Source organism: Brachyistius frenatus, unplaced genomic scaffold (assembly GCF_029030835.1).
Source record: "Brachyistius frenatus isolate BFR_SWC_R1_liver_20210118 unplaced genomic scaffold, ASM2903083v1 Contig_15, whole genome shotgun sequence".
Lineage (NCBI taxonomy): Eukaryota > Metazoa > Chordata > Actinopteri > Embiotocidae > Brachyistius > Brachyistius frenatus.
The window spans coordinates 4,611,660-4,635,964 of record NW_027210614.1 but is presented as its reverse complement, the minus strand read 5'-3'; the positions used below and the strand labels follow the sequence as shown (position 1 = coordinate 4,635,964).

The following is a 24,305-nucleotide window of genomic DNA, read 5'->3' as shown; positions in this document are numbered from 1 at the left end:
CCTTTCTGTGCGGAGTTTGCATGTTCTCCCTGTGCTTGCGTGGGTTCTCTTCGGGTTCTCCGGCTTCCTCCCATCATCCAAAAACATGCACCTCAGGTCAGGTTACCTGGCGCCGCGCTAGTGGCAGCCTGCTGCAGCATCTCCCCCCTGCTGTAGTGAAGAAATTTCCCCTCGGCGATTAATAAAGTGTATAAAATCAAATAAAAAAAAAAAAAAAAAAACAGGCGCATTTGTGATGAGTGCTCATCACTGTTAAGTTGTGGCTCATTTCTCATTGCTCCTATAGAGGCAAGTTCACAAACAGTATTCAATAATGTAGCTGAGAAATTTGAATAGCTTTATATATTAAAGTTAACAATCATGCCATTATCAACAGTTCTTCTGGATTATTCATATTCCTACAAATGTTTCACAATAAAACCCTTGTTAAGAAATGAATGATTTCTGTCGACTGAAATTGTATGGCCCTTTAATTTGCCTTATGCTTTGGAGATGATTGGATCTTCAATACTTAAGGCCATTTTTAAGGCCAATGTTAATATCACTAATTGAGAAAAAACAAAAAACCGTTTTTAAATAAATGAGTAACATCAACTTTTTTTTTCTTTAACCAAAGTGAGTTGAGTGGGACATTTTACAATTGGAAATTGAAGTTTGTCAGTGCGCCCTGGTGGACAAATAACTGGAAACATTGCATCTACATTTTCCAGGCAGGCCATTGACATTTATCAACTGCAATTTTTTGCTAGATTTCAGCAAACACATGCCAATACATTATAGGATCATCTGTGATGAGCTAAAATTTGAAAATGTATTGGCCTGCACATTTAGCCGTAAAGAATCTGAAGATAATTTTTCATGTAGTTACGAGTATAAAATTAAGGGCTTCAACAAAAGATAACTAACTCATCAAAAGCTTCTTCATCAAAATGTGAGATTCACAAAATGCTAAACTGATTGCTGATATTTAATAAACATTTAACCAAACAGATATCACAGTAATTCAGATAAAATACACTGGAAACATTACTGAATACTGTTGTAATAAATCCTTTATTGATAAAAGTATTTCAAAAGCAAATTGGATGTTCATAGTACATATTTTGAATATGTTCTAGCTCACACTGGTTCAGCGTCCACAAGGTTCTCTTATTTAACTTTGCAATCAGAATATGTTGCATTTGGGTAAGTGGAAAGTGTCACAATATTTGAGACAAAGGGATCACTCAATAAAAATAAAGTCTTTGTTTTTGTGTTCCTTAAAATGAACATATCTCTTATTGCTCAAAAACTAAATTGTTGGAACTGCACATAGTGAGCTACGAATGGAAAAAAGCATCATGTTATTGCACTGGTATTATACTGATGTACAAGCATATTTTAATTTGTATTTAAAAAGCATATTACAACTTTTTTCCACAAGAAAGCACATATACAAGCCTGCTGAGACTAAAATAACATGTGTATACTGGTACATCTCATTTATGCAGACCAATCTTTTATTTTGTCATCTATTCCTACGTTGTTTACATTTGTTCTGTTGCCCCTGGAGAAAACAATTTCAGCAGTACAGAGAATACAAAATATTTGGCCTTTGTCAATCTCTGAGTGACCAAGTTTTTCCAGCAGGTGGTGATGCTATGTTAGTTTCACTATCTGACTAGTCAGGGTAGAAGTCAAACAGATGCTGCCTTGCGTATGTTTCTGTAAGTGGGTGGTTGTCGGGTCTACAGCTGCAGAAGGTGATCCTCTTTCAGCTCCTGCTCTGCTGGTTTCGCCTCATCAAACAGAGACTTGCTGGGGAACAACCTCCTGATAGCTCCAACTACAAACAGAAGACAACATAAAACAAGGTTAGATCAAACCACATGACGCAGAAAAGAAAAAAAACAACATTAACTTTTCCCCCCAAAAAAATACCTTTGTGTAGCTGATCGTCTGTCTCTGTCCAGGACTCACCGGAGCCAGTCTCACCAGCCAAGGCATGGTCCCCCATGTACAGACCTTCCACTGCAGAACCTTCATATCCACCAGAACCTTCCTCACCCAGGAACACCTGAGGTGACTCCCCCTCTTCATTGATCATTTGTGTTTTCTCCTCTTTTATATTCCCCTCCTCTTCCTCCCCCCTCAAAGGACTCTCATCCTCTTCAGGGTCTGCCTCCCTGGAAACAGAAGGAGAGTCAGACACTGAAAGATAATGATGGAGTTTGGCTTTTTAGCCACAGGGATGAGAATTTATGTCCATAACATGATTTTATAAGGCATCTGTACACATCTCCTTGTGATGTGGTGAAATATTACAGGCATATTTTTGATTACTCGTTCAGAAAATACTGTCTGATTATATTTTTCTTTCTTTATAAGTGCATGGCAAAATAGTACAAGCTGCAGAGTAGAAAGGAGGCTGTCCACCTGCAGTGAGTGTGAAGACTGTGACAGAGGTTAATGACAGAAAAGCAAAGGCTGCAAAAGCAAGAATGAGTGGAAACAACTTTGTGTTCTGGGCCTTTTTTCAGCATAAAATGTTACAACAGCACTCTGAATGCCAAAATTCGCTCCTAATTAGCTCAAAATAGCAAATATGGTTGTTGTTGTTTTTTGGAATAACTACGCTTTTATACTTCACAGCAAATCACGCTGTTTTTATTTTTAGGACAATGAAGACATAGAGTCAGACTTGATCTCATCTCACTTGAACTGCTTTGTAGGCAAACTTTCCATCAAAGGTCGTTGAAGTAGTTTAATTGCTGGATGTCTGTTTACTGTTTACAGGTAATCTGATACTTTTCAAATATGAGTAACCACCAACGTGGTGGCACTTACACACATATGAAACAATAGACCAGAGGAACAACAGCCCACCAGGCGTCACAGCCCACTTCCTCTCAACACTTCCCTTTGACTTCCTGTTGAAGGCGAGCTGAAAAAAGGCCGACTAAAGCGGAAACCCTGGTAATTCTAAACATACTCAAATGATGTAAGAGCCAAGAAAAGACTCTCAACTAACAACACAGACATCCCATAAGAATAAACTTCATTTTCTGAGGCTGTCCACACGCATTTACTTTGTTGGTAACCATATTTTTTTTGCTACCTTCTAACTTTCTTTTGTGTATCTGTAATCACAAACCATTTATAGCAGTGTTTATAGAGACTTCCAAACTATGTAATCTAATTTGTGGTTTCTGAGGAACTCATCAGTGGTTTTTAAACGGTTGTCTGGGAGTTTGTGTATGCAGAGAACATGTATAAAGCTACAGCTGCTTAAATCTATTATTGTGTTATTTCAGCAACACCGCAGACTGACTCCAACTGGATAAATTGGGATCTGTGATATTCAATACTAAAAACATTCTTTTTTTTAAATATAAGGTAATGAAAACATCAGATTGATGGTTAAAGGAAGGAACTTGAAAAGAGGAAACTGGGGCCTAAGACCAGGGCTGTGACACTCTGACTTTTCTCTGCAGTCACTTATATTAAGACGTACATTTTTTCACATGTACGTTATGTGCTAAACTCTCACTCCCAAACACACACATGCAGTTTTCTACTGGCTCATTAATTCCAGAAGATCACAGTTTGAAGTTTAATTAAACATGAAGGGAGGTTGGAATTACTTTTTCAAATTATTAAAAATTACTCCTTCACAATGCTGTCCTCTACCAAGGTAGTTGGATGGTTTTTTTTGTTTTTTTTTACAGTACTGTAGGAACTTTGGGGAACTCAGTGAGTGACTCACTGAGCTCAGACACGTCCAAACGACATCAGTCCAACGTCTTTGCTGACGTTAAAAATGACGTTCACTGAGGAGCCACAATGATGTTGAACCCCTCTTAGAGGTCCAGAAGTTGCACAAAAGAGAGTCTGCACCTATAATCATTATACAGACATGATCTAAATGTCTTTCAAGTTTTCTGGGTTTTTCACGAGTGCCCTCAAGTTAACTCATACAACTTCTGAGTGGGTGTAGAAAATAATTTGTTTTGGTCAAATCGTCAAATTTGACAACAATTGCACAGTTTGACAAGACCTTTTTTTATTTACAGAAACAGCTACAAAGAAAATAATGACCAGCTGTGATTATCAGCTGAAATACTAAAAGTGGCCACTATTCCATTTAGCAGCATGAAAAGGTGTGCATGAAACAAAATGGTAACGGCAAATTAACTTTTTAACTTTTATGAAAATCAAATGTGGAGTTTCAGCGGAGATATGAGCTCAGCTGAGTCTATTTTACATGTTTACATAAAACCCGCCATGACAAACAACATTTTGATTGTGCATGAAGCCCTCACTATAATTTTTTTTTTTTTTTTAATGACCAAACAATTGCTCAACAACCGTTCCAGTCAGATGCAAGTAAAATCTCCAATTTGTATTTTAAATATTTCGAAAATTGTTAATTTGTGAACATATTTTCATTCAAAGATGCAAAGGGGCTTAGCTCATCACAGCATACACTGAGCAGTAGGGACCTTAAGCAGAGACACAGTTTGCCCATCAAGTGACTAACAAAAGGACAAACAAAAGAATAATTTTCTTTTCTTTTTTTTTTTTTTAAGTGACTTAACAGCAAAGAGTGACAGAAGACACAGCGACATACAGCGCAGTAGGAACCCTGGTCATATTAAAACCATAAATACCCTCATTACATGCACCACTCAGACAATGAAACACCTAAGAGATGGATTTTTAAAAGCATGGCGGTGTACGCATTGTAGAGTGAAAACGAGCAGAAAATATGACAGAAACGTAAAAGTAAGCCATGTGACTTTTCACCCACATTATGAGTACATGGCATCAGTCTAAGTAATCTCTTTCAACAGGAACTGACTATCTGTACTGGAGTCTGCAGTATGCACAGCTCAAGTTTGCTTCAAGAAAGCACTTTGAGCAATGTAGTACTCCACCACAAACACATACACATACTAGAATTAAGATGAAATGGAGTACATTTCCTCTCTAGTTTTTCACTTTACAGCAATCTGCATACATTATAACTGTCCTTACTGTTTTAGGGCATGTGCTAACTCGGATCTCTCTGTGTATATATTTTCATGACAAATATACTGTACATCACAAAAAAACTTTACATAAGATACTTTGGATAAAGTTAAATTACATTAAATTAAAATTATATTACATTAAACTGTCTTCCAGCAAAGACACAGGACCAACATTCATTTCACTTTAATGTAGAAGTGAGGCAAAACTGGCCACAGAATAACATCTCTGTTGTTCCCTCCATCTGTCTTTATCCCTCCACGTTGTCTTCTATTTTGGCTTTTCTTGGCCACCTACCTCACACTTACAGTAGATGCTCTCTCAAACACACAATACATGCATGCACACACACACAGATGCAGCTTGTGCTGCTGGAGTTGTGTTAACCAAGGTAACGGATCCAATGCAACATCAGCATTTCTATATTCTAAGTCTGCATTTGCCTGACAGCAGCATTGTTTGATGATGATGTTTTGTTTTTCCAGGCTCATTTTAACATTGATGTGAACTCACTGCTCCCAGGACACTCTCTCCTTCTTCTGAGCAACTAACAAATCAAATAAATCTTCACATCCCCAGCTTGTACACACTCGTGGACACGTGGACACTACACTTTAATACTTACAGATACTGTGCGGCAGAAGCAGGCAGCCTGGCTGGTAGGTCTGGACTCCATGGCATCTCTGTACTCTGTTGAGTCACACAGTTGGCCTGGTCACCCTCAGGATTACATCTCACAAACTTATACACAGCAGTCCTTGGTGCTCCTAAAGAAAGAAAAGTGTCACTAATGTTCACTTTAGGCGTTTTCCCTCCTTCAACATATGATACAACAGTTCACTTCAGTCAGGGAGTTCTGAAGCAACACCTTATTGTTCATCTGAATCGGCTCATTTGGTTAGAGTAGTTCCAGATGAGAGTGTTTTAATAGATTACAACACTATACTGCAACAGGTTAAAGTAAGAGTTGTTGTAATGGCCCTCAGAGTTTTTATTTGTCTTTCAGTAAAGTGTCAAAATAGGAAGTATCGGTATTGCAACTTTTTCTCGCTGCAAGCTGATCACAAAGGCTGCCTGATGCTGAAACCATAAACTTTTTTTTTGTTTCCAGCAACACCTATTAAGTGTTTCATTGCTATGGCAGGCAAGATTTTAATTGAGACTTCTCATTAAACAAAATATATGTAAATCTTCTGATTATTGGGCATTCTGTTATGAATGAGCGCTTTGACAAACCAAATTTGCACCAATGCTTTGCCGAAATGTCTACTATATCTCCCATGTTGCTGTTTTAACAAAGTTTCTTGGCTCTTGGTTATCTCAAACACATCAACAATCATTTTTTTAAATAGCAGTATTTCCTACTGAAATGTAAGTGAGGTAAATTTGCATGCCACTTACACTACTACCAAAAGTAATCTATCACCATCTGTCATATAATCTTTTACTATGTGACTTTTGAGTGTGAGAGTTCCTGTGAAAAGTAGTTTGAATCATGTGTGTTAGTAAAAATTTACAGTAAATATCAGCAGGCTTTATAGGCACGGACAATAATCTGTTGAGTGAAGGCGATGGTGTGAAGTGCCTGTATAGATTTTGGGTGTGCATGTTATTTTACATTTACAATAAAATATGGGCTCATTTTAACAATTTATTTTCAATCGTCATTCTGCTCAATAAAACCTTGATTTAGCTGCTGTTCTACTTTAGGTCCCAACATTTGCCCAACTGGCAAATCAAACGATTACCAGAACACAACACAGCTACTTTTTGTCATGTCTTTAAAATGAGTTAAATGAATAACAGGAATTATTGGGAAATTGGGGTTAATATAAACTTTTAAGAGGGCCGTCGTGTCCTCTAAGGGCCTGCCATGTAATCCCACAAGTACCGGATTTAATTAAGAAAAAGCACCACAAGATTGATATGGTCTTTCATTTATTAGGATTTTCCCACGCAGTCCCCCCTCCTTTATTGAAAAAAAAAAATGTGTGACGATTGGAGTCCAAAAAGTCCCCTTACATGTACGCAGTGTTCAACAAGTCGCATCGAAACTGAACTCGGAAACTGAAACGCCTTTGCTCTTTCCGATTTAATATCGACAATAGACCAGGCAACCTATTTTTTTTTTTTTACCAAAACATCATGGCATGTTATCGTGACGTACAGAATATTTGACTAGAGTACATTTTTTTTTTAAGTTTTTGAAGTTTGCTGTACAGATGGGGATGATGGTGAACAGCCCAACAGTGAGAATGGAGAACCCTGACCTTAATAAATGAGTCAGTTACTTACAGGAATCACATTATGCTGACACAGATAACAGTAAGTGGAGCAGTTATCTATTTTTGATTGTTAATCAAAGACCCCTGATGGCCTTTGAATCCCAGGATCCCAGAGGATCTTCCCTGAACGCACATGTCAGGATGTCTGCTTGTTGTTTCCACTACAACCTGTCCAAATAAAGTATACTGCGACATCCATCCCCAACAAGAAGAGCCACAAAGTTGATTTAATTGTCGACTTACCCTTTCCACGGTGTAAGGCGAGGCAGGCGACGACGAGGAGCAGGATCAGTTTCATGCTTAAATTTCTCTTCGTTTAACAAAACAGGAAAATATAAAGGCACTGCTTCTCCAAATGAGGCGTCTTTACGCGGGGAAGGGTAAGTGAAAACTGCCTCAGACAGTGAAACTCCCCTAAACAGAGCTCAGCCCTCTGACTGCGTCATGGTTTCTTGAAGGCTTCTGGAGAGAAAAAAATGGCTCAACATCGTCAGTGGAAACGGTTGCATTACCTGACTCAAATATCATATATCAAGTCTGAGTTTGTGTAACAGCACACTCGGCCAGATGAAATACCAAAAGATAGCGGTCAAGATCCAATCTGTGTTCATGATGATAGCGACTGAGAGGAAGATACAATTTTCCCTAATTGGCTGCAGGGCTCATTTTATATTGAGATAAGAAACCGGTTGTGTTTCTGCTTTCAGATGAATTCAGTTCAGTCCATGAGCACTTCTGTGTAATTGTTGTTGAGTGTTGGTTTCATCTGTTATTAGACTTGTTTTTTTAGCTCCAGATGCTCATAATGAGAGGAACTCATCTGATAACATATCTGTGGTATTGTGATTGTCACTTCAGCAGCACATCACACCATCTCACCGCACCCCTCAATGTTTATCCAAGTGTGTTGCAATGCTATACACGCTATTTTTTTTTTTTAGCTGATCTTCATGAGACACAAGACAAACTAACACTCAACTTGTACTATATTTTAGAGCAAAGCACAGAATTAAAAACACTCTCAACCAGATTCTTTTCTTCAATCAATCTTAAAAGTGGAGGGTCTTGTCTTAAAGACATTGAGGACAAGACATTTGATTTCCTTGAGACATGCATGCACACAGACACACACACCTATGCACAGTACAACAGTACATATAAGAAACTGGTTTATGATGTCTGGATGGCCTTTTTCTGAAACAGTCTAACCTCCTGACCTATGTGTGTATGTGTGTGTGTACACATGTTAATGTCAGCACTCAAATATTTGTTGAGTCCTTGTACAACACAGCCAGAGGTGGCTGTGTGAGCTGAGCACTGCATTCCTTAGTGTTTTTCTTAATCCTCTTACTATTCTTCTTTCATGTCTTTGTGTGTCTGTTTTGTGCCTTTTTCTCATCTTTGTTGGCCAAAAAACGAAGACGAAAGACAGAGAGAAGTGTTTGTTTCAGATGACACATCAGTAGAATGCTGTAGGAAGTGGTAACATCAGCTGCTATCATTTTCCTTCAGGAAATGACACACTAGCCTGCCCAACATCAGCTCTGTGCACAACCACACATACAAATATGCACACAGGAACATAGATACAGTAAGTCACATATTTACGTGGCACATATATCCACTTAAACACATTATTGAACACACAGCATATCCCCATTTTGATACTTCTCTTTGCCTCCAGCTCTTTTAAATGCTGCAATGCCTACACAAACACTAATATCTGATAGATTCTATTCGATATATATGAGTTTCCCTGCAGCAGCCAGCATCTACTGTATAAAAAGTCTGTTTTTACAGTCAGCTTGTTTTCCATTCCCACCCCTATAATATTATGTGGGACTCAAGTCTATTGTCTGAGTAACCAGACTTTATGGCAGATGAGAGGGCACTATTTTCACATGCTCAGACACATAGTAAATGTAAACACAGTCGTTAACATACATACAAATAAACCAGGAGCTTTTCACCAGTCTGCAGGGAAAAGTGACACTAAAATACAAGAATTGTTTGGGCTCCACAGAGACCATTTGTGAGGGGGAGGTGACTGAGAATCAAAATAATCACAAATCAGTGGATTTGTGTGTTCAGCTCACAAACTTGCTGAACCAGTTTATCAAACACAACTCTACTTCTGTCTCTTTCTACATTACGGGCTCCTTGGAGTGTCAATCAGGATGTAATAGTGTGGTAACAGTCTTTGGAGGCGTTTTAAGATAATGCTGACAGCCCACAAATTTGATTGTGAAACAATCCTAAAACTACTATGAATCTGTATTTACAGTAAGCTTTATGTAAGCGTGGACTTTCCAGTAAGTTGTCTAGGCCAAGTTTTCATTCCTAGCATATTAATTTGAAGTTGAGCAGGTATGTCAATACATGTTTTAACAAGCATTAGAAAGGTCACTGGCAGTATAATTTACAGCAGCAGTTGCAGATTTAGATGTATTAAAAAAAAAAAGAAGTATTGCATGATGAAAACACAAATACTGCAAAAACTGCAATTTCAATTCATTATTTTAAATTGTATGCTTGTCAGGGTGTGGAGGTGGGGATGTGGGGGATGGGAGTGTGTGTCAGCTTTCATTATTTGGCAAAATTTATAAATAAAAATTGTAGACAGCTTTCTGAAACTCTAAAAATCAACATCAAGTGTCGCAATCCACTGTCCCTGAATGGAACCATTTTTTGTCCAATATTTTCCCATAAGTTGTCATCTGACTCTAAACCAGGAGTCTCCAACCCGCAGCTCATGAGCTACCCGTTTCTGAATGGCTTGCGTAAGGTTTTACGATATGTATATACATTTGATGACCCAAAATCTTTTGGTAAATCTGTTTACGTTTCTATCCAATCAAATTCACAGATATCCCCCTTGTGACACAAAGTGATTCAGCTTCAGAAGAACAATACAAAGATAGACTTGACAAAAAGCTTTACGTTGAGATATACTTTATAACTTTTATAGGACATCATAACATTGTCACAGTTTAAGACATAATATAGTTTTAATAGACACAGTTTCAGACATCTCCCTGCATTAAGCAGTTTAAAAGTCTGGAAAAAAAATTATAAAACTCATCTGCGCCCAAAACAGATGATTTGAACCTTTTACTCAGGGACCCCCAACTCATTAAATCAACCTTGTGGTAAATGGGCGCATGCCAGAAGAAACACCGAGGTCCCACTCGGAGCTACTCGTTGCAAGTAAAAAAAAAAAAAAAAAAAAAAAAGCACATACTGGTATTGTAGCATAAATGTGAATCACTTCATTAGTTTCATATCATTACATAAAGTATCTACTGCAAATAAAACAGGCTGTGACTCCTACACACAGGTTGAAGTGGGTGGAGCTTGCACCATGCAGATTATGATGTCTACTAAACCAACATCAATGGAGCCAAGTCCACTTAATGACTGTTATTCTGCTCATTTGCAGAACAAGCATCTCATTTCTGACGAGCAACAGCAGCCGGTCAATAGGATCAACTCTGTCTTTACCTCATTAACTCACAGAACTCTGGTTACAGTATGTGTAACATTGGTTTAACCAACAGACACAAAACGCAGCTGAAGAAACACAATTTTAGCGCGTTGGAGTGCTTTAGAAAATATGTGCTTAATAGAAAATAAAGCCACATTAAATGAAAACCAATATGATTAACAATAAAAACAACATGTATATTTTAGGCTAGGGTCAGAGATGACACTTGAAAGTAAAATAAAATTAAAATGAAACAAAAAAACAACATTTGACAAAATACAATAAGAACTTGTTACACATATCTGCTGTGAGGACACTGAGGCTTGGTCCAAGCAGCTGTTTGACTTGCACATGTCTTCTACACATTAGTGAAGAACCTACAAATACTGTGTTACAACACCAATGTTGTAATGATATACCAAACCATTCTCAATCAATTCTTAGTACTATTTCATTCTCTTATTGATGTTGAACAGTGTATTTTATATGCAATCTAAATTAAAGGTAAATTACCCACAATGGTAGAGGAGAGCGCACATGTACAGACTGTAATGTATTCAACAGTCTTGTGAAAGCAGCATGCCCACTGCACAAAAAACAATCACCAAAACAATTACAGTAAGAACAGAAGTCAATCTGCAATTCAGTTTCTCAAATCGTCGTGTCCTTTGACTATAAGGTGGTAAATATAAATTGACTGACTCTTTTGGATGGATTTAACACAATTAGTCAATTAATAAGTCAGTCAGTGAACAGTGGCGGCCTTCAGTTGTCTACAACCATCCTGGCTTTGATGCGGTTGATTTTGAGAGGGAGGAGGCCGACCATCTCCTTACTCAGCTCCAGCTCCGTCTCCACGGCGGATGCTGCCTCAGGGTGGGCCTCACAATACTGCACCACGTACCTAGACAACGAATGGAAGAAGAAACGTTAAACATCAAGGCAGCTGGCAGGATGGTGAGTGCAGCCACACATCTTCGTACTCTGCACGAGCTCCTTTCCAGTTGACCAATTACATCTCTTTTAATTTTTTTGTCTTTGTGCTGCTAGGGTGACATCAACTCTTTGGACATAAAAACCAGGAATTGTTGGATGTATAAGTTAACAAAGGTATTTTCGTACTTGTAGTTTTCTACACATTTGTCGAGGTTTTCCAGCTGCTCAGTGGGTGAAGAGCTGATCAGTCGGCTGTGTAGTCGTGCAACTCTGAAGCGAGCCACCAGAGCTGGTCTGAGCACCTCCTCCTCCAGGTGCTCCGGAAACTTCCCTTCTGGTGAACACAGAGAGTCCAGGAACATCTGGAAGAACCTGCCGAGGAGAGGATTACATATTAATTAAGAGTAAGAGAGATGCACAGAAACACACATGGGTACTTCACAAATAAATGTAGACTTACTTAGCAGAGGCTGAGCAGAGATGGTTGAATTTCTTAATGGTGTGATTATCGAGAGACTGTGTATCTGCTTGTCTGTTGGCCAGCGTCAGTTTCAAGTCCATCATTTCATTGTAGGTCTCAGCCAACTCAAACATCAACTGTCTGCGGATCAGTAGGTAGTACTGGGCATTCAAGTCTATAAAGAATTCAAGAATCCAATTCATCAATTACCATAAGTTATTTTCTTCAATTTTTTTTCTACTGAACTGAAAATACATGAAAAGGTAAAACTGTCTGCAATGGAAGGAACAAAAGTCAAATTTGTCTAAAGAACAAAGTACCATTGCAAATTGGCTCCATCATGTCAACTCTTCGTTTGTGCATTTTGCAGCGTCGCTCCAGATCTTCTTCAAAGAAAGCCAGGGAGCGGAACAGAGCGCTGTGATCCTGCAAAATCTCAATGTGGTCCGTCACATATCCGTCCATCTGAAAGTAGTCCTTGGCCTTGGAGTGAGTGAAAGCACGGAAAGACGGTCACAAATAAAGATCAATGACTGACAGACACAAAAAGAATAAGGCTTTTGTTTTTCACTGTCCCATTTTTATTATTCAGCAGTGTGTATCGGGTGTTTTTAGATCCTCCATAGCAATATTAGAGCAGACAGTGCACTTTAACCAACCTCACAGAGTAACCACTGGACATACTGACATCCACACATACAGTATTAAAGGGCATTGCAGTCCAAACACTGCACTGACCGATTAAAACAAGTGTTACATTTGCCAAATCTGTTATTTTTTTCCCTGCATATATTTGTATGCTGACTTCCTCTGGGTGAATTCCAGGTAATATATAGTTACTGATAAATTCAATGACTCAGCTCTGTGAGATTATCAAGCTGTGCATCCCTGCTGTGTGTATCTGTTTACTTATACTAGTGTCTGTATAAGTCTATCCAAATTCAGTCTGTCTGCCTGTGTGCGTGTTGTCCATACCTGTACGACATAATTCTGTCCGACCAGGAATACAGCTCTGGCCTCAGTGAAGTCCAGTGGGAACAAACACAGCACCTGAAAACCAAGCAAAATGAGTTTCATCCCTTTTATGTACAAACTATCTCAACTACTATGTTGGGGCGAGTATATATTTGCAAAATTGCACCCTCTAATGACAGGGTAACATTAATTCTACATTTAAAACCAGATTTCTCTCCAATTGATTATGTTTATGATTCACGACCAGATAATGTCACATTATAATCTTCTATTATAACAATATGAAAGCACATACATTAAAAACAGCAACTGATGTCACATCTTAAGAGCATTTCGACTGTTTTTGTTGACAAGTATCAGTACAACATGGTCCTTAACAATAATAGATATGAAAATAGCATTGTTAGCAGCAGCAGAAGCAGTATCAGACACAACAGACTGACCTTCTCTTCCAGGCTCGCAATGGAGTCGAAGGTGTCTTCAGAGCCGAAAAGCAGAGCGCTCTTCCTGCCCTTCTCTTCCTCCTCCTCCTCACGTCTTCTCGCTCTCTTCAGCTCATCCTGACGATCAGAATCCAGCTCCCCAATGTTGTCCTGAATACACACAAACAAACATCCTGTAAGACACACACAATGATTACATAGATCTAAGATAAACACAAGCATGTGGACACGTAAGCAGAAAGAAATAAACAGATACTCCACATGAACAAATGTGCAAATCAAGATTTGACCAAAACGAAAACAGTCGACATGAAGTGATAATCCTTAAAATGCTTTAAACAAAGCTTTTTCTTTGGTAATAAGTACTTTTTCTTTGGGTTTTCTAATGAAAATGTTTTGTGGTTATTGTCACCATAATTCACAAAGGAGTTTATTAGCAGCCACATACATGTGCATTAAGGCTTCAAATAATTATTTCATTATTGATTAATCTGTTGATTATTTACTCAATTAATATATAATCTGTTTGGTCTTTAAAAATTTACCATTGTTTTTTAACGTTACAACTTAAAATATCTTGTTTTGATATTTAGTTTCATATCACTAAGAAAATATTCACATTTAAAAAAATGGAATAAGACAATTTTTCAGATAAAGCTTTTTTTTTTTTTTTTTTTTTAATTAAAAAAATTACCCAAAACAATGAATTAATTATCAAAATAGTTAGTAAGCTAATCCTGTTAATCAACAAATTGCTGCAGCTCTTACATGCACACACACATCCATGCAGTACCTCTAGCAGCTTCTTGGAGTCCTGCAGCAGGTTGAGACAGTATTTGATCCAACATCTCGCAATCTCTGCTCTCTTCTGTCTGAGATGTTCCCTGCGATCGCTCTCTGTCTCACCTGCATCAGACAGAGGGAGAGAATGATGTTAAGATGAGTCAGGAGAGAGGGAGGGACTGAGAAATATGTGTGGATAAAGTGAGGGAGAAGAGAGGAGAAAGTAAGGACGAACAAGTTTGTTTGAATCGTTGTAGTTGATGAAGGGTACAGAATACAACACAAATACGTATTTTTATGTGCATATTAATTAAATGTTGACATAGATACTTACTCTCCTGTGCTGCAGCCTCAGAGGGAACCTCCCCTGCTAAACCCGATATGACGGTGGCTGCCGAGAGGCAATGTCTGCCTTCCATGTATCGGCCCTAGAAATCACATAAAAATATACACACGCCTGTAATTACTTACTGAAAAACAAACAAAAAAAAACTACTGGTGACAGCCATAGTGGACCCCTAAAGCAGATCATATAAAGTATATTTGATTATTCCAACCCACATTATTGCATGTAATCAAAGTTATCAATCAAAAGTTTCTGTAAAACTGAACCGGAAACATTGGTGGAAAACTTTGCTTCCGTCAAAATCAATTGCTTCTGTCCCTTCAAATCAATATGTGCCCTACCTTGGTGATGTAATATTGTGATAGTGTAGCAGCGTTTAGAGCCCACTCCATTGGACTAAACTGATTTAACTGTAACTGTCTCTGCAGGGTACTGTGGCAGTAGGTGGCAGCACGCTCAGTTTGGCCTAGGGGACAAAACACTACAGTTATCATAACTATCAGCAAATAAAGCAACATTTTAATATAAGTATGAATGCAATTCAAAGGCAGAAGTAAAAGTATTTAATCCACATTAACCAATAAATATATACGGTTCCACAAAATGTACTCAAACACTCGTAGACTCACCAAGGTTTTTATAAACTTGAGCAAGATAGTACATGGTGTGGGTGTATGCCAACTCAAACCTGCAGGGTAAAGATGAACAGGAGAGAAAGAAGCGAAACGGACAAAGTAAAAACAAGGATAATAATGTGAACACGTCACAAATCTGTTGATCTGCATGCAATATGAACACGTATTGCATGCTTAACATGCATGTTTACAGGTTACCTCTTGGTTCTTTCCTGATGCGTCAGCAGGTTCTCCTCAGTAGTGAAGTACTCTGTCATATCAGTGGGAGGACTCCCATCCTGAAAAAAAACAAAACACAACAAACATGGCTCTTAACAATGAGGATTTGCCCTTTGCAGTTCTCAATTACAGTCATTTTGGCTCTTGCAGGGCAGAGAGACTGTGGAGTCAGTATGGTTTCTTGTAAGACACTCATAATTATGAGTCATTTTCTCTTGTGAATAATAATTTCACCTTAATCTGAAAGAAGCAATACATTGTAAGCACGTTATGCGCCTCCTCCCCTGCTGGTGGCAATCTACAGATTACTGCATGGTCGATTCATCATCCTTCATGTGCTTCACTGGCAGTTAACAAATGTGCTAAATTATACTTGTTTTCTGCCACAATCTTGTCAATCACTCAAAAGACCAGCCTTACCTCCTTTATGTAACGTTGGTAGATGGATTCTGCTGTTTCCAGGAAGCCCTGAGCCGTCTCTGTCTCATCCCGACCTGCCCAAAGGATGCCCAGCTGGTTCTGTTATCACAAAGAGCCAACACATGAGCATCAGGTCAGATCAACACGGTCTGATCTACGACTACAGTAGGATGGTTTGAACATAAAGCAGAACTGTAACTCCACTTTATTTACAGAGATTTCTGTAAACTGCTATGGAAAATCCTCCAGGACTATGTCGAGTGGTCACTTGACACAATTTCTTGGCTAGTATTTTAGACAGCGAGTCCTGTTTAATTTACTGCAGCTGTTCAACCAGATGTTTCAACATCGCAAATTATATTTAGAAGAGTTTCCTGTGCTTTTTTGTTGTTGTTGTTGTTGGTTATCTCCTCGGCTTGTTTGTAAACAGCTGCTGGATTAAATGACACTCAGGAACCTGTGTGTGATTATAGGTGGTGGATTGTCAACATTACCCTGACATGGATAAACAGCGACACGTTCTCCGACGACACCCGGCATCTCTCCATCAGTTTCATGCAGTTCACTAGATGCTCCTGCCCGGCTGACAACTCCTCCGTGTCGACATGGTTCACGCCCAGGTAATACTCCACGGCCCCGAGTTTAGCGGCCCGCACCCCGGCTGGTGCGTCGCCGCTGAAGCCCCGGCCGAACCCGTCCTCCCTCTGCCCGTCCACCGGCTCCTCCGTGGGCCGCTGCTCGGCGCTCTCTCCGCCGCCTTCCTCTTCACCCTCACCGGCTTCAAAGCTCTTTAGCGAGCAGTAAATCTCCCTGAGGAGCTCCCTGGCCTTGTACTTAGAGCGGAACGGGTCGTTTTCTGGGTCATTTCGTGACTCCACGTCTGTCAGGTTTTGGGCGTTGGTGAATTTGTCGCAGATAGCTCTCCACTCATCACTGCTGAGCGACGCCATGTTGGAGTGCGTCTTCTTCGCAGCTCAGCTGCAGCGGAGTCCTTTTTGTTGCATTTTTACTGCCATCTGCTGGAGTTTATTAGTCAGCTCCGACAACAAAATCTAAGGACAATTTTCCTGTACTCACGCCTTACTCTTGTATTTCCATTTTATGTTACACTCTGCATTTCAGAGGACATTTTTCTGACAGCCAGAGTTCAGATATTGATTGCAAGAAACAGATCAATCATGAGGCATTGTTACTGATCAAACAATTAAGCTCCACAGCAACACTACCATATTAAAATGCTGATTATCCAAGCTAATGTGTGAAAAATAACAGAATTCTGAGATCCATTCAGCACAATGATCACTGTACATACACTCAAGTGTGCATAATCCTCGTTAAATACAAATATGAATTACTTACATAAAGAATCGGAACACTACTCCCTACTTGTTTAACAAAAATGTTGACTTAGTATAAATGAAATGGCTGAAAATAAACAAATGGTACATTCTCAGCAAATCAGTTTGGGTGTGTAGCCTACATGAAATCACGTGACATGAAATAATTAATTTGCAGTTAATCTGATTTGTGACTTTGTTGAAACAGTGTTTTAAGTGTTAACTTAACAAGGCATTAGATTGCAGAGCCAAATGTTGAGTGTAAATACAGAGCAGGTTCCTCCTTGGCATTACTATGGAAACAAATCTGACACTGTAAATGTCACCTGATCCCTGACAACGACTGAGACAAACAAAGATTGCATGACAATTGTAGTTGCAAAGCTGAATTTCATAAAAAACAATCTCTGAAAAGAAATCAAGTTTCTTATTGCCGTTTTATTTGAACAAACTCATGAGAATCCAAACATTAATCAGGTATTATAATGTGAATTGCAGTGACAATAAATTAATGTGAATTACACATGAAAACAACACATGGCACGTGTTTGGTCAGAACTGACAGAAGCAGCGAGCCTTGCCCAGTCACACAGGATCATAACCCAGACCGCAATCTGATTACACTGCTCTATAATGTGGGCAGTTTCACCACGTGAAAAATTTTGATATTTATTTTGTTTCATTAAAACAGTGTATTTGAATTGTCTTTATTTGTTGTACTGCTTAAAACCATGCCAAATTGGATCTTCCCACACAATCATACATTAATTTCATAGCATAATATCTTGCTCCAGGAAACAGCAGACAGACCGCTTAGCTCTGTGTGTTCTTTGCTTAATTAAAGGTTGATGAATCAAACTCAATATGTTTAGTCTGTGATTCTTTGCCACAGTGTGGACATATTTGCACAAACTAATCTCAACCTTAGCTCTCTATAAAATATTATTGATTTAAATTTCTAAGCAGGTTATGATGCAATATAAACATTTATGACAATTACCTGAAATAAGATGTTTAATAAATGATGACTGCTTTAACCTTGGTTGAAAGTGTGCAACAGCGACTGGATCCCGTGTGCAAGGCTCCTAACTGTCAAGCTGGTTAGCTGAGTGTACATTCACCGACATTGCATTTTGTGAGTGTCATGTTAAATGTTGCAAAAGTCTATAAATAAATCACAGCAGTTGATGTGATTTCTTTGAAAAGAGCCTCAGCTTTTCCTCTGTCTGTGTACTAAAGTGACTAAAACTTAATGAGGGGGATAAATCACGGTAACGTCAGGTTTAAAAAATGGTTTAAGTGCAGCGGTTTCACTAATTAGATCAAATGTTTAGATGGACGAGTTCTGATATCCTGGTTCAGGTGGCTGTTGACGCAGAACGGCGCCACTCTTCAGGCAGCTTTGTGCATCTGCTTCACTCTGCCACTAAGATGCCTTCTTCTTCGCCATGCTGAAAAACAGACACAGAGTGAATATAATTGTTTTATCCTGTGACCTTAACAGGTTTTATTATCATAAATAGCACATCATGTGCTGCAGTCATGTCACACTGAGGTTCACTTTGCTAATACTGCTTGTCATCATAACATTTTTGTAAAGTGACACAATGGGTCAAAGGTCATGGGGGTAAAAAAAAAAAAAAAAAAAAATACATGACAAAGAAAATATTAATCATTGTATTATTCATACTTGGACACACATCAGGATTTGATCGGGACTCTTATGTCTGGTTGTTTGACTCTACAACACTTATGTAGTAATCCTATTTTATATCTCGTTTAATCATTGCGTACTGCCTTATCCATCTCCATAACAGTCATGGCTTGCAGGCAATTTAACTTTTTTCTATGGATAGTTGATTGCAAACTGCAGACCATGATGTATAGCCACAATTTTTGGGGAAATATAAAAGACAAATTCACGATACATGATCCCTTTACGATAATTTATTTTTATATATACACAATAAAATATTTCTTACTTGTGTTTGATGAGACGGCTCGCTTGGATTAGTTGTGCCGTCTCATTGGTCAAATGACAACCAAACAGAAGCCAGTTGCGTGGCTGCACCTTGTAGGCGAACCTCATGAAGAGCAGTGAATAACAGCTCAGAGCTGTAAAGAGTAAGAACACACGCAAGCCTTCTTATAAGCCACTTCATATTGGACACTCAGTATCTTATAAATGTTCTATGTTCCAAGTTGTTGCCCCCTCCCCATAGTCAGAAACTAATAGGAGTATAAAGTTTAAAAAAAATATGGTTAAAAAGCATCTAAACAGGAGAGATTGGAAATCATGAAGCAAATCCTAATACAATACAGACATGAGTCCTCCTCTGTAAAACTGCACACAGTCAATACTACAGTACAGACTTTATGGTCAGTACAAATTATTCTGCCAGGCCAAAGTGAAAGTCTCTCATTCAAGCTGTAGAGAATCCCTTGTTTCTAAGGACCCTTGAGATAAAGTGCAGATTACAACCCTAACACTTACAGCGTTAGCTACAAAAGGATAGGAGTATTGCGTGCACTGAATGTGTACATCCAGGTTTATCTGTACACGTGTCTGTATGTCTTACCGAAGGTCATCCTGCCACTGATGATTTCAGGGCTCTTCTTCATATCTGTGATGGCGGCTATAGGAAGACCCCAGTTTGCCACAGGACCCCAGAAATGCTGCCGAGAAAAAAAGAGTGACACATTATAGTTTGGACATTTATCATCATCTTTTTGAACAGAAAAACAGAACCATGTACTTACGGATTAAATATGTACCATGACTCACATAATAAAAGTAAAAGTATTAAAACAGAGGCACAAATATGAGAATTAAGATGTGAAAATGACACACTCATAAAAAGTGTCAAATTCATAGGTGTGTACAGCGCAACTAGTCAAAGCAAAAAACAGGGACATTTGTACAAATAAATTGGAGGCCGTTACAAATGGGAAGAGACACAAATAGAAACAAACTGACAGAGAGGATGAGGACTTACCGTACTGTTCAACGTTGGTTTTATATTTTCGGTGCCACATGAAAGAGAATAGAACATAGAGGTAAGTCATACCGATATGAACTAGGTCACAAGGCAAGTACAGGCACCCGGATCATGTCACAAGTCTATTTTAAGCTATTCGCAAATGAAATGAGGACAATGTAAAAGAACACAGGTCCTGCAGTGAGTAACATCATCTGTTTAGTCTTGTTTTATCTTCTCCACATCACTGAATTAGGCTGTAATACACGAGACGGGCCCCTAGTCCCTGGATAGAGAGTTGGCAGCCACAATATTCATGATAGCAGCTGGTAAACATGTATGCGTGTTACAAAACACACCAACAACAACAAAACAAACAAAAAAAGAGCCCAGAGCCAAAGGAACACAGAGAAGGTACCTGAGGCCAAACAACATCCTAATTTGTGCCTCAAGCCCACCTGCAGTGTCAGGACGGACAAACCTGTTCAGACATTAACACGGAGATAACATCATGTTTATCTGTAACACATGCAAACACAGGCTGCTTCTTGCATCACAGACATGCCAGAGCATCGTGTACTCACACCACCAGAGCATCGTGTACACATTAACCCGCGTCTTAAAAACAGGTCACAAAGCAGTAGGGGTAGTCGTCCCTGCTTTCCTCTTCCTCTAAAGCTTTGACATTGGCCACTAAATCATCTGTTTGTGGAAGCCACGTGGTTGTTTCCCTTTTAGATAATCTGACAGTGACAGGTGAACCACTCACTAGGTTTGTTATTTGTTTTTAGGGGTGACACTACTGCAAGTGACCGACAACAGGTTAAAAAAAACGAACTCGTTCATGTCCAGTTTTTCCTCCTTTAACAGTCTCGTTAACCGACAGGAAGCACGATCGTCCTTGAAAACCAGCTAAGTAAACGAGCGGAAAAAAAAATTAGGTCAAAGGGAAAAGACAGATACAAACTTGGGGGAAATGGTCATAATATTTAATACAAACATTGGCCACACTGATCAGGACAGTAAACTCCGCCAGCTGTTTAACATTAGCTAACGAGTAGCCACGTTAGCATCCGTGCTAATAGAGAAACGTTGCGTCTTCTGAAACATACCTCGTCAAATAATCTCTTAACTCTTTGCTCTTCAGGTAATCAACGGCTTTCCGTGCAATTGTCCCTGCCATGGTTCAGCTTTAGACTAGTGTCCGTCCAGCCAAGAGGAGCAAACTTTCTGTGTTGTCTGAAGGGCGACTGAGAGCTCAGTTCAGAGGACGACTGGTCAAATTTCCAACCACAACATTGGCGCTTTACGACACTGTCGTAAATACGCAGCCGCAGCTCTTCTCTCATTTGATTGGCGGATCGCAACCAATTTGAACATTGCGCGTACCGCCGCCGACCTTACCGCCGTGTGTAGTTTATTTACATTTATTCCAAGTCTTTGGAGTCTCAACATGATCAGAGATACTGTATTTCCATCACTAAATCCTCTCATTGTTTGTTTTCACATCAGGCTGTTTAAAGCTGCAGCAGAATCTGAACAGATGTCCACTTTCTCAGGCCTGACCTCTTCTACCTGTTGTAGTCTGCAGATTATTGCTACGATTTCAGCTGTAAAAACAGACAGTCTGTCATTAATTTGTTTGCATATGACCATATTAAATTCTACTATGAATACCCCTGATCCTGCGTGTCCACTCCCTCAGCTAAAGGCGGAAAGGAGGAACTATAAACCAGCGGTACCGGAGATCTTAATGGGGAACATGAGCTCGGCGCTGGTAAAGACCCAGAGGGAGTACCGGGAGTGCAGCATCACGTGTTTCACCGAGACATGGCTGCACTCACATCTCCCGGACCACAGCGCGGCCGTACCCGGCTTCAGGACTGTTCGGGCGGACGGAGACGTTGTTCGGAGCGGCAAGAAGAAAGGTGGAGGGATTGCAGTCTATGTGAACGAGAGGTGGTGCAATCCCGACCACGTGTGTGTGAAGGAATGTTTTTGTAGCCCGGACATTGAACTGCTAGCTGTGGGCATGCGCCCGTATTATTTACCGAGGGAGTTCACGTCCGCCATTGTTATCGCTGTGTACGTTCCTCCATCAGCTGACGTAGAGGCAGCAGTGGACACCATCCACTCCACTGTGGCTAGACTGCAGACTCAGCATCCCGGTGCATTTTTGGCAGTTACTGGAGACTTTAACCAGTCTGGATAAAGTACTGCCAACTTTGCACCAGTATGTGAACTGCCCCACCCTGAACAATAAAACTCTGGACTTACTGTATGTTAATGCCATGGATGCATACAGTGCTACTGCCCTTCCCCCCTTTGGTAGATCAGACCACAACCTGGTCCTGCTGACACCAAAGTATGTTCCCCTGGTGCAGAGGCAGCCTGTGACCACCAGGACTGTGAGGAGGTGGACACAGGAGGCTAAAGACGTCCTGCAGAACTGCTTTGGGTCCACGGACTGGGATGTGCTGTGTGGACCACATGGGGAGGACATCAACAGCGTGATGGACTGTATCACAGAATACATTAAATTCTGTGAACACACCACCGTACCATCCCGGACTGTAAAATGCTTCCCCAACAACAAGCCGTGGATCACCAGTGACCTGAAAGTTCTTCTTAATAAGAAGAAAGCAGCCTTCAGGTCTGGGGACAGGGAGGAGCTCAGGAGAGTGCAGCGCCACCTGAAGGAGAAGCTCAAGGAGTGCAAGGACTCCTACAGGAGGAAGCTGGAGGCCAAACTCCAGCAGAACAATGTGAGGGAGGTGTGGACCGGTATGAAGGAGATTACTGGGTTCAAGGGGAGAGAGAGACAACCAGGGGGCTCCCTGGAGAGGTCAAATGAACTAAACTGTTTCTTCAACAGGTTTAGTTCACCACCCTCATCTGTCTCCTCCACACCTCACACCTCCCAAACACCTCTGCTGCCTCCCCCACCTCCCCCATCTGCGCCCCCTGGTGAACTGCATAGAGCCCTCAATCTCAAAGGGCTCTTCCTCCATGACACCTTGACACCCTCCCCCAACCCCCTCTCTGTGACGACTGGCCAGGTTAGGAGACAGCTGGAGAGAACCCACCAGCGCAAGGCTGCAGGACCTGACGGCATCAGCCCCGTGGTCCTGAAGACCTGCGCTGTCCAGCTGGCTGAGGTCCTACAACACCTCTTCAACCTGAGCCTGAAGCAGGAGGAGGTCCCGGTGCTGTGGAAGACGTCCTGTCTGGTTCCTGTCCCCAAGAAGATGACTCCATCTGGCCTCAATGACTACCGACCGGTTGCCCTCACATCTCATGTGATGAAGGTGCTGGAGAGGCTGGTCTTGGCCCACCTCAGGCCGCTGGTGAAATCTTCTCTGGACCCTCTGCAATTTGCGTACCAGCCTCATGTGGGAGTGGACGACGCCCTCATCTACCTGCTGCAACGAGCTCCACAACCACTGAGAGTTCTGGGAGAGGAGGTGGACATGGTTGAGGAGTACAAGTACCTGGGTGTGTCCATCGACAACAGACTGAACTGGAAGACCAACATCAATGCTGTCTACAAGAAGGTGATGAGTCGACTCTTTTTCTTGAGGAAACTTCGATCCTTCAATGTGTGCAGCGAGATGTTGGAGATGTTCTACCAGTCTGTTGTGGCCAGTGCTTTGTACTTCGCTGGGGTCTGCTGGGGGAGCAGCATTGGAGCCGGTGACACCAACAGACTTAACAAACTGGTTAAGAAGGCCGGCTCCATCATCGGCTACAAACTGGACAGCCTGGAAAAGGTGGTGGAGAGGAGGACGCTGAACAAACTATTGTCCATATTGGATAATCCTGTCCATATTGGATAATCCTGTCCACCCTCTCCACCACCTGCTGCAGGGACAGCGGAGCACTTTCTCTAAAAGATTCCTCCAGCTCCGCTGTCACAAGGACAGATACAGGAGATCATTCCTGCCCACTGCAATAAGACTGTACAATAACTCACCTCTGGCAAAATCCATCACAG

The 24,305-nt window shown here is 40.4% G+C and overlaps 2 protein-coding genes across 2 annotated transcripts; both read right to left on the bottom strand.

The window, feature by feature from the left end:
- Positions 1-10,230: 10,230 nt before the first annotated feature.
- On the bottom strand, positions 10,231-16,972 carry kifbp (kinesin family binding protein). Its single transcript, XM_069693672.1, has 13 exons — positions 16,491-16,972; positions 15,997-16,095; positions 15,556-15,635; positions 15,352-15,410; positions 15,064-15,188; positions 14,711-14,804; positions 14,387-14,499; positions 13,594-13,743; positions 13,151-13,225; positions 12,496-12,658; positions 12,176-12,350; positions 11,902-12,087; positions 10,231-11,683 (listed from the first exon to the last, which is right to left on the bottom strand). The coding sequence occupies exons 1-13, from the start codon at positions 16,944-16,946 to the stop codon at positions 11,545-11,547; spliced, it is 1,914 nt and encodes a 637-aa protein (XP_069549773.1). The 5' UTR covers positions 16,947-16,972; the 3' UTR covers positions 10,231-11,544.
- A 779-nt stretch (positions 16,973-17,751) lies between these two features.
- mpc1 (mitochondrial pyruvate carrier 1) lies at positions 17,752-21,606 on the bottom strand. The gene is made up of 4 exons (XM_069693671.1): positions 21,420-21,606; positions 19,913-20,009; positions 19,316-19,448; positions 17,752-18,784 (listed from the first exon to the last, which is right to left on the bottom strand). The coding sequence occupies exons 1-4, from the start codon at positions 21,492-21,494 to the stop codon at positions 18,760-18,762; spliced, it is 330 nt and encodes a 109-aa protein (XP_069549772.1). The 5' UTR covers positions 21,495-21,606; the 3' UTR covers positions 17,752-18,759.
- Positions 21,607-24,305: the final 2,699 nt, after the last annotated feature.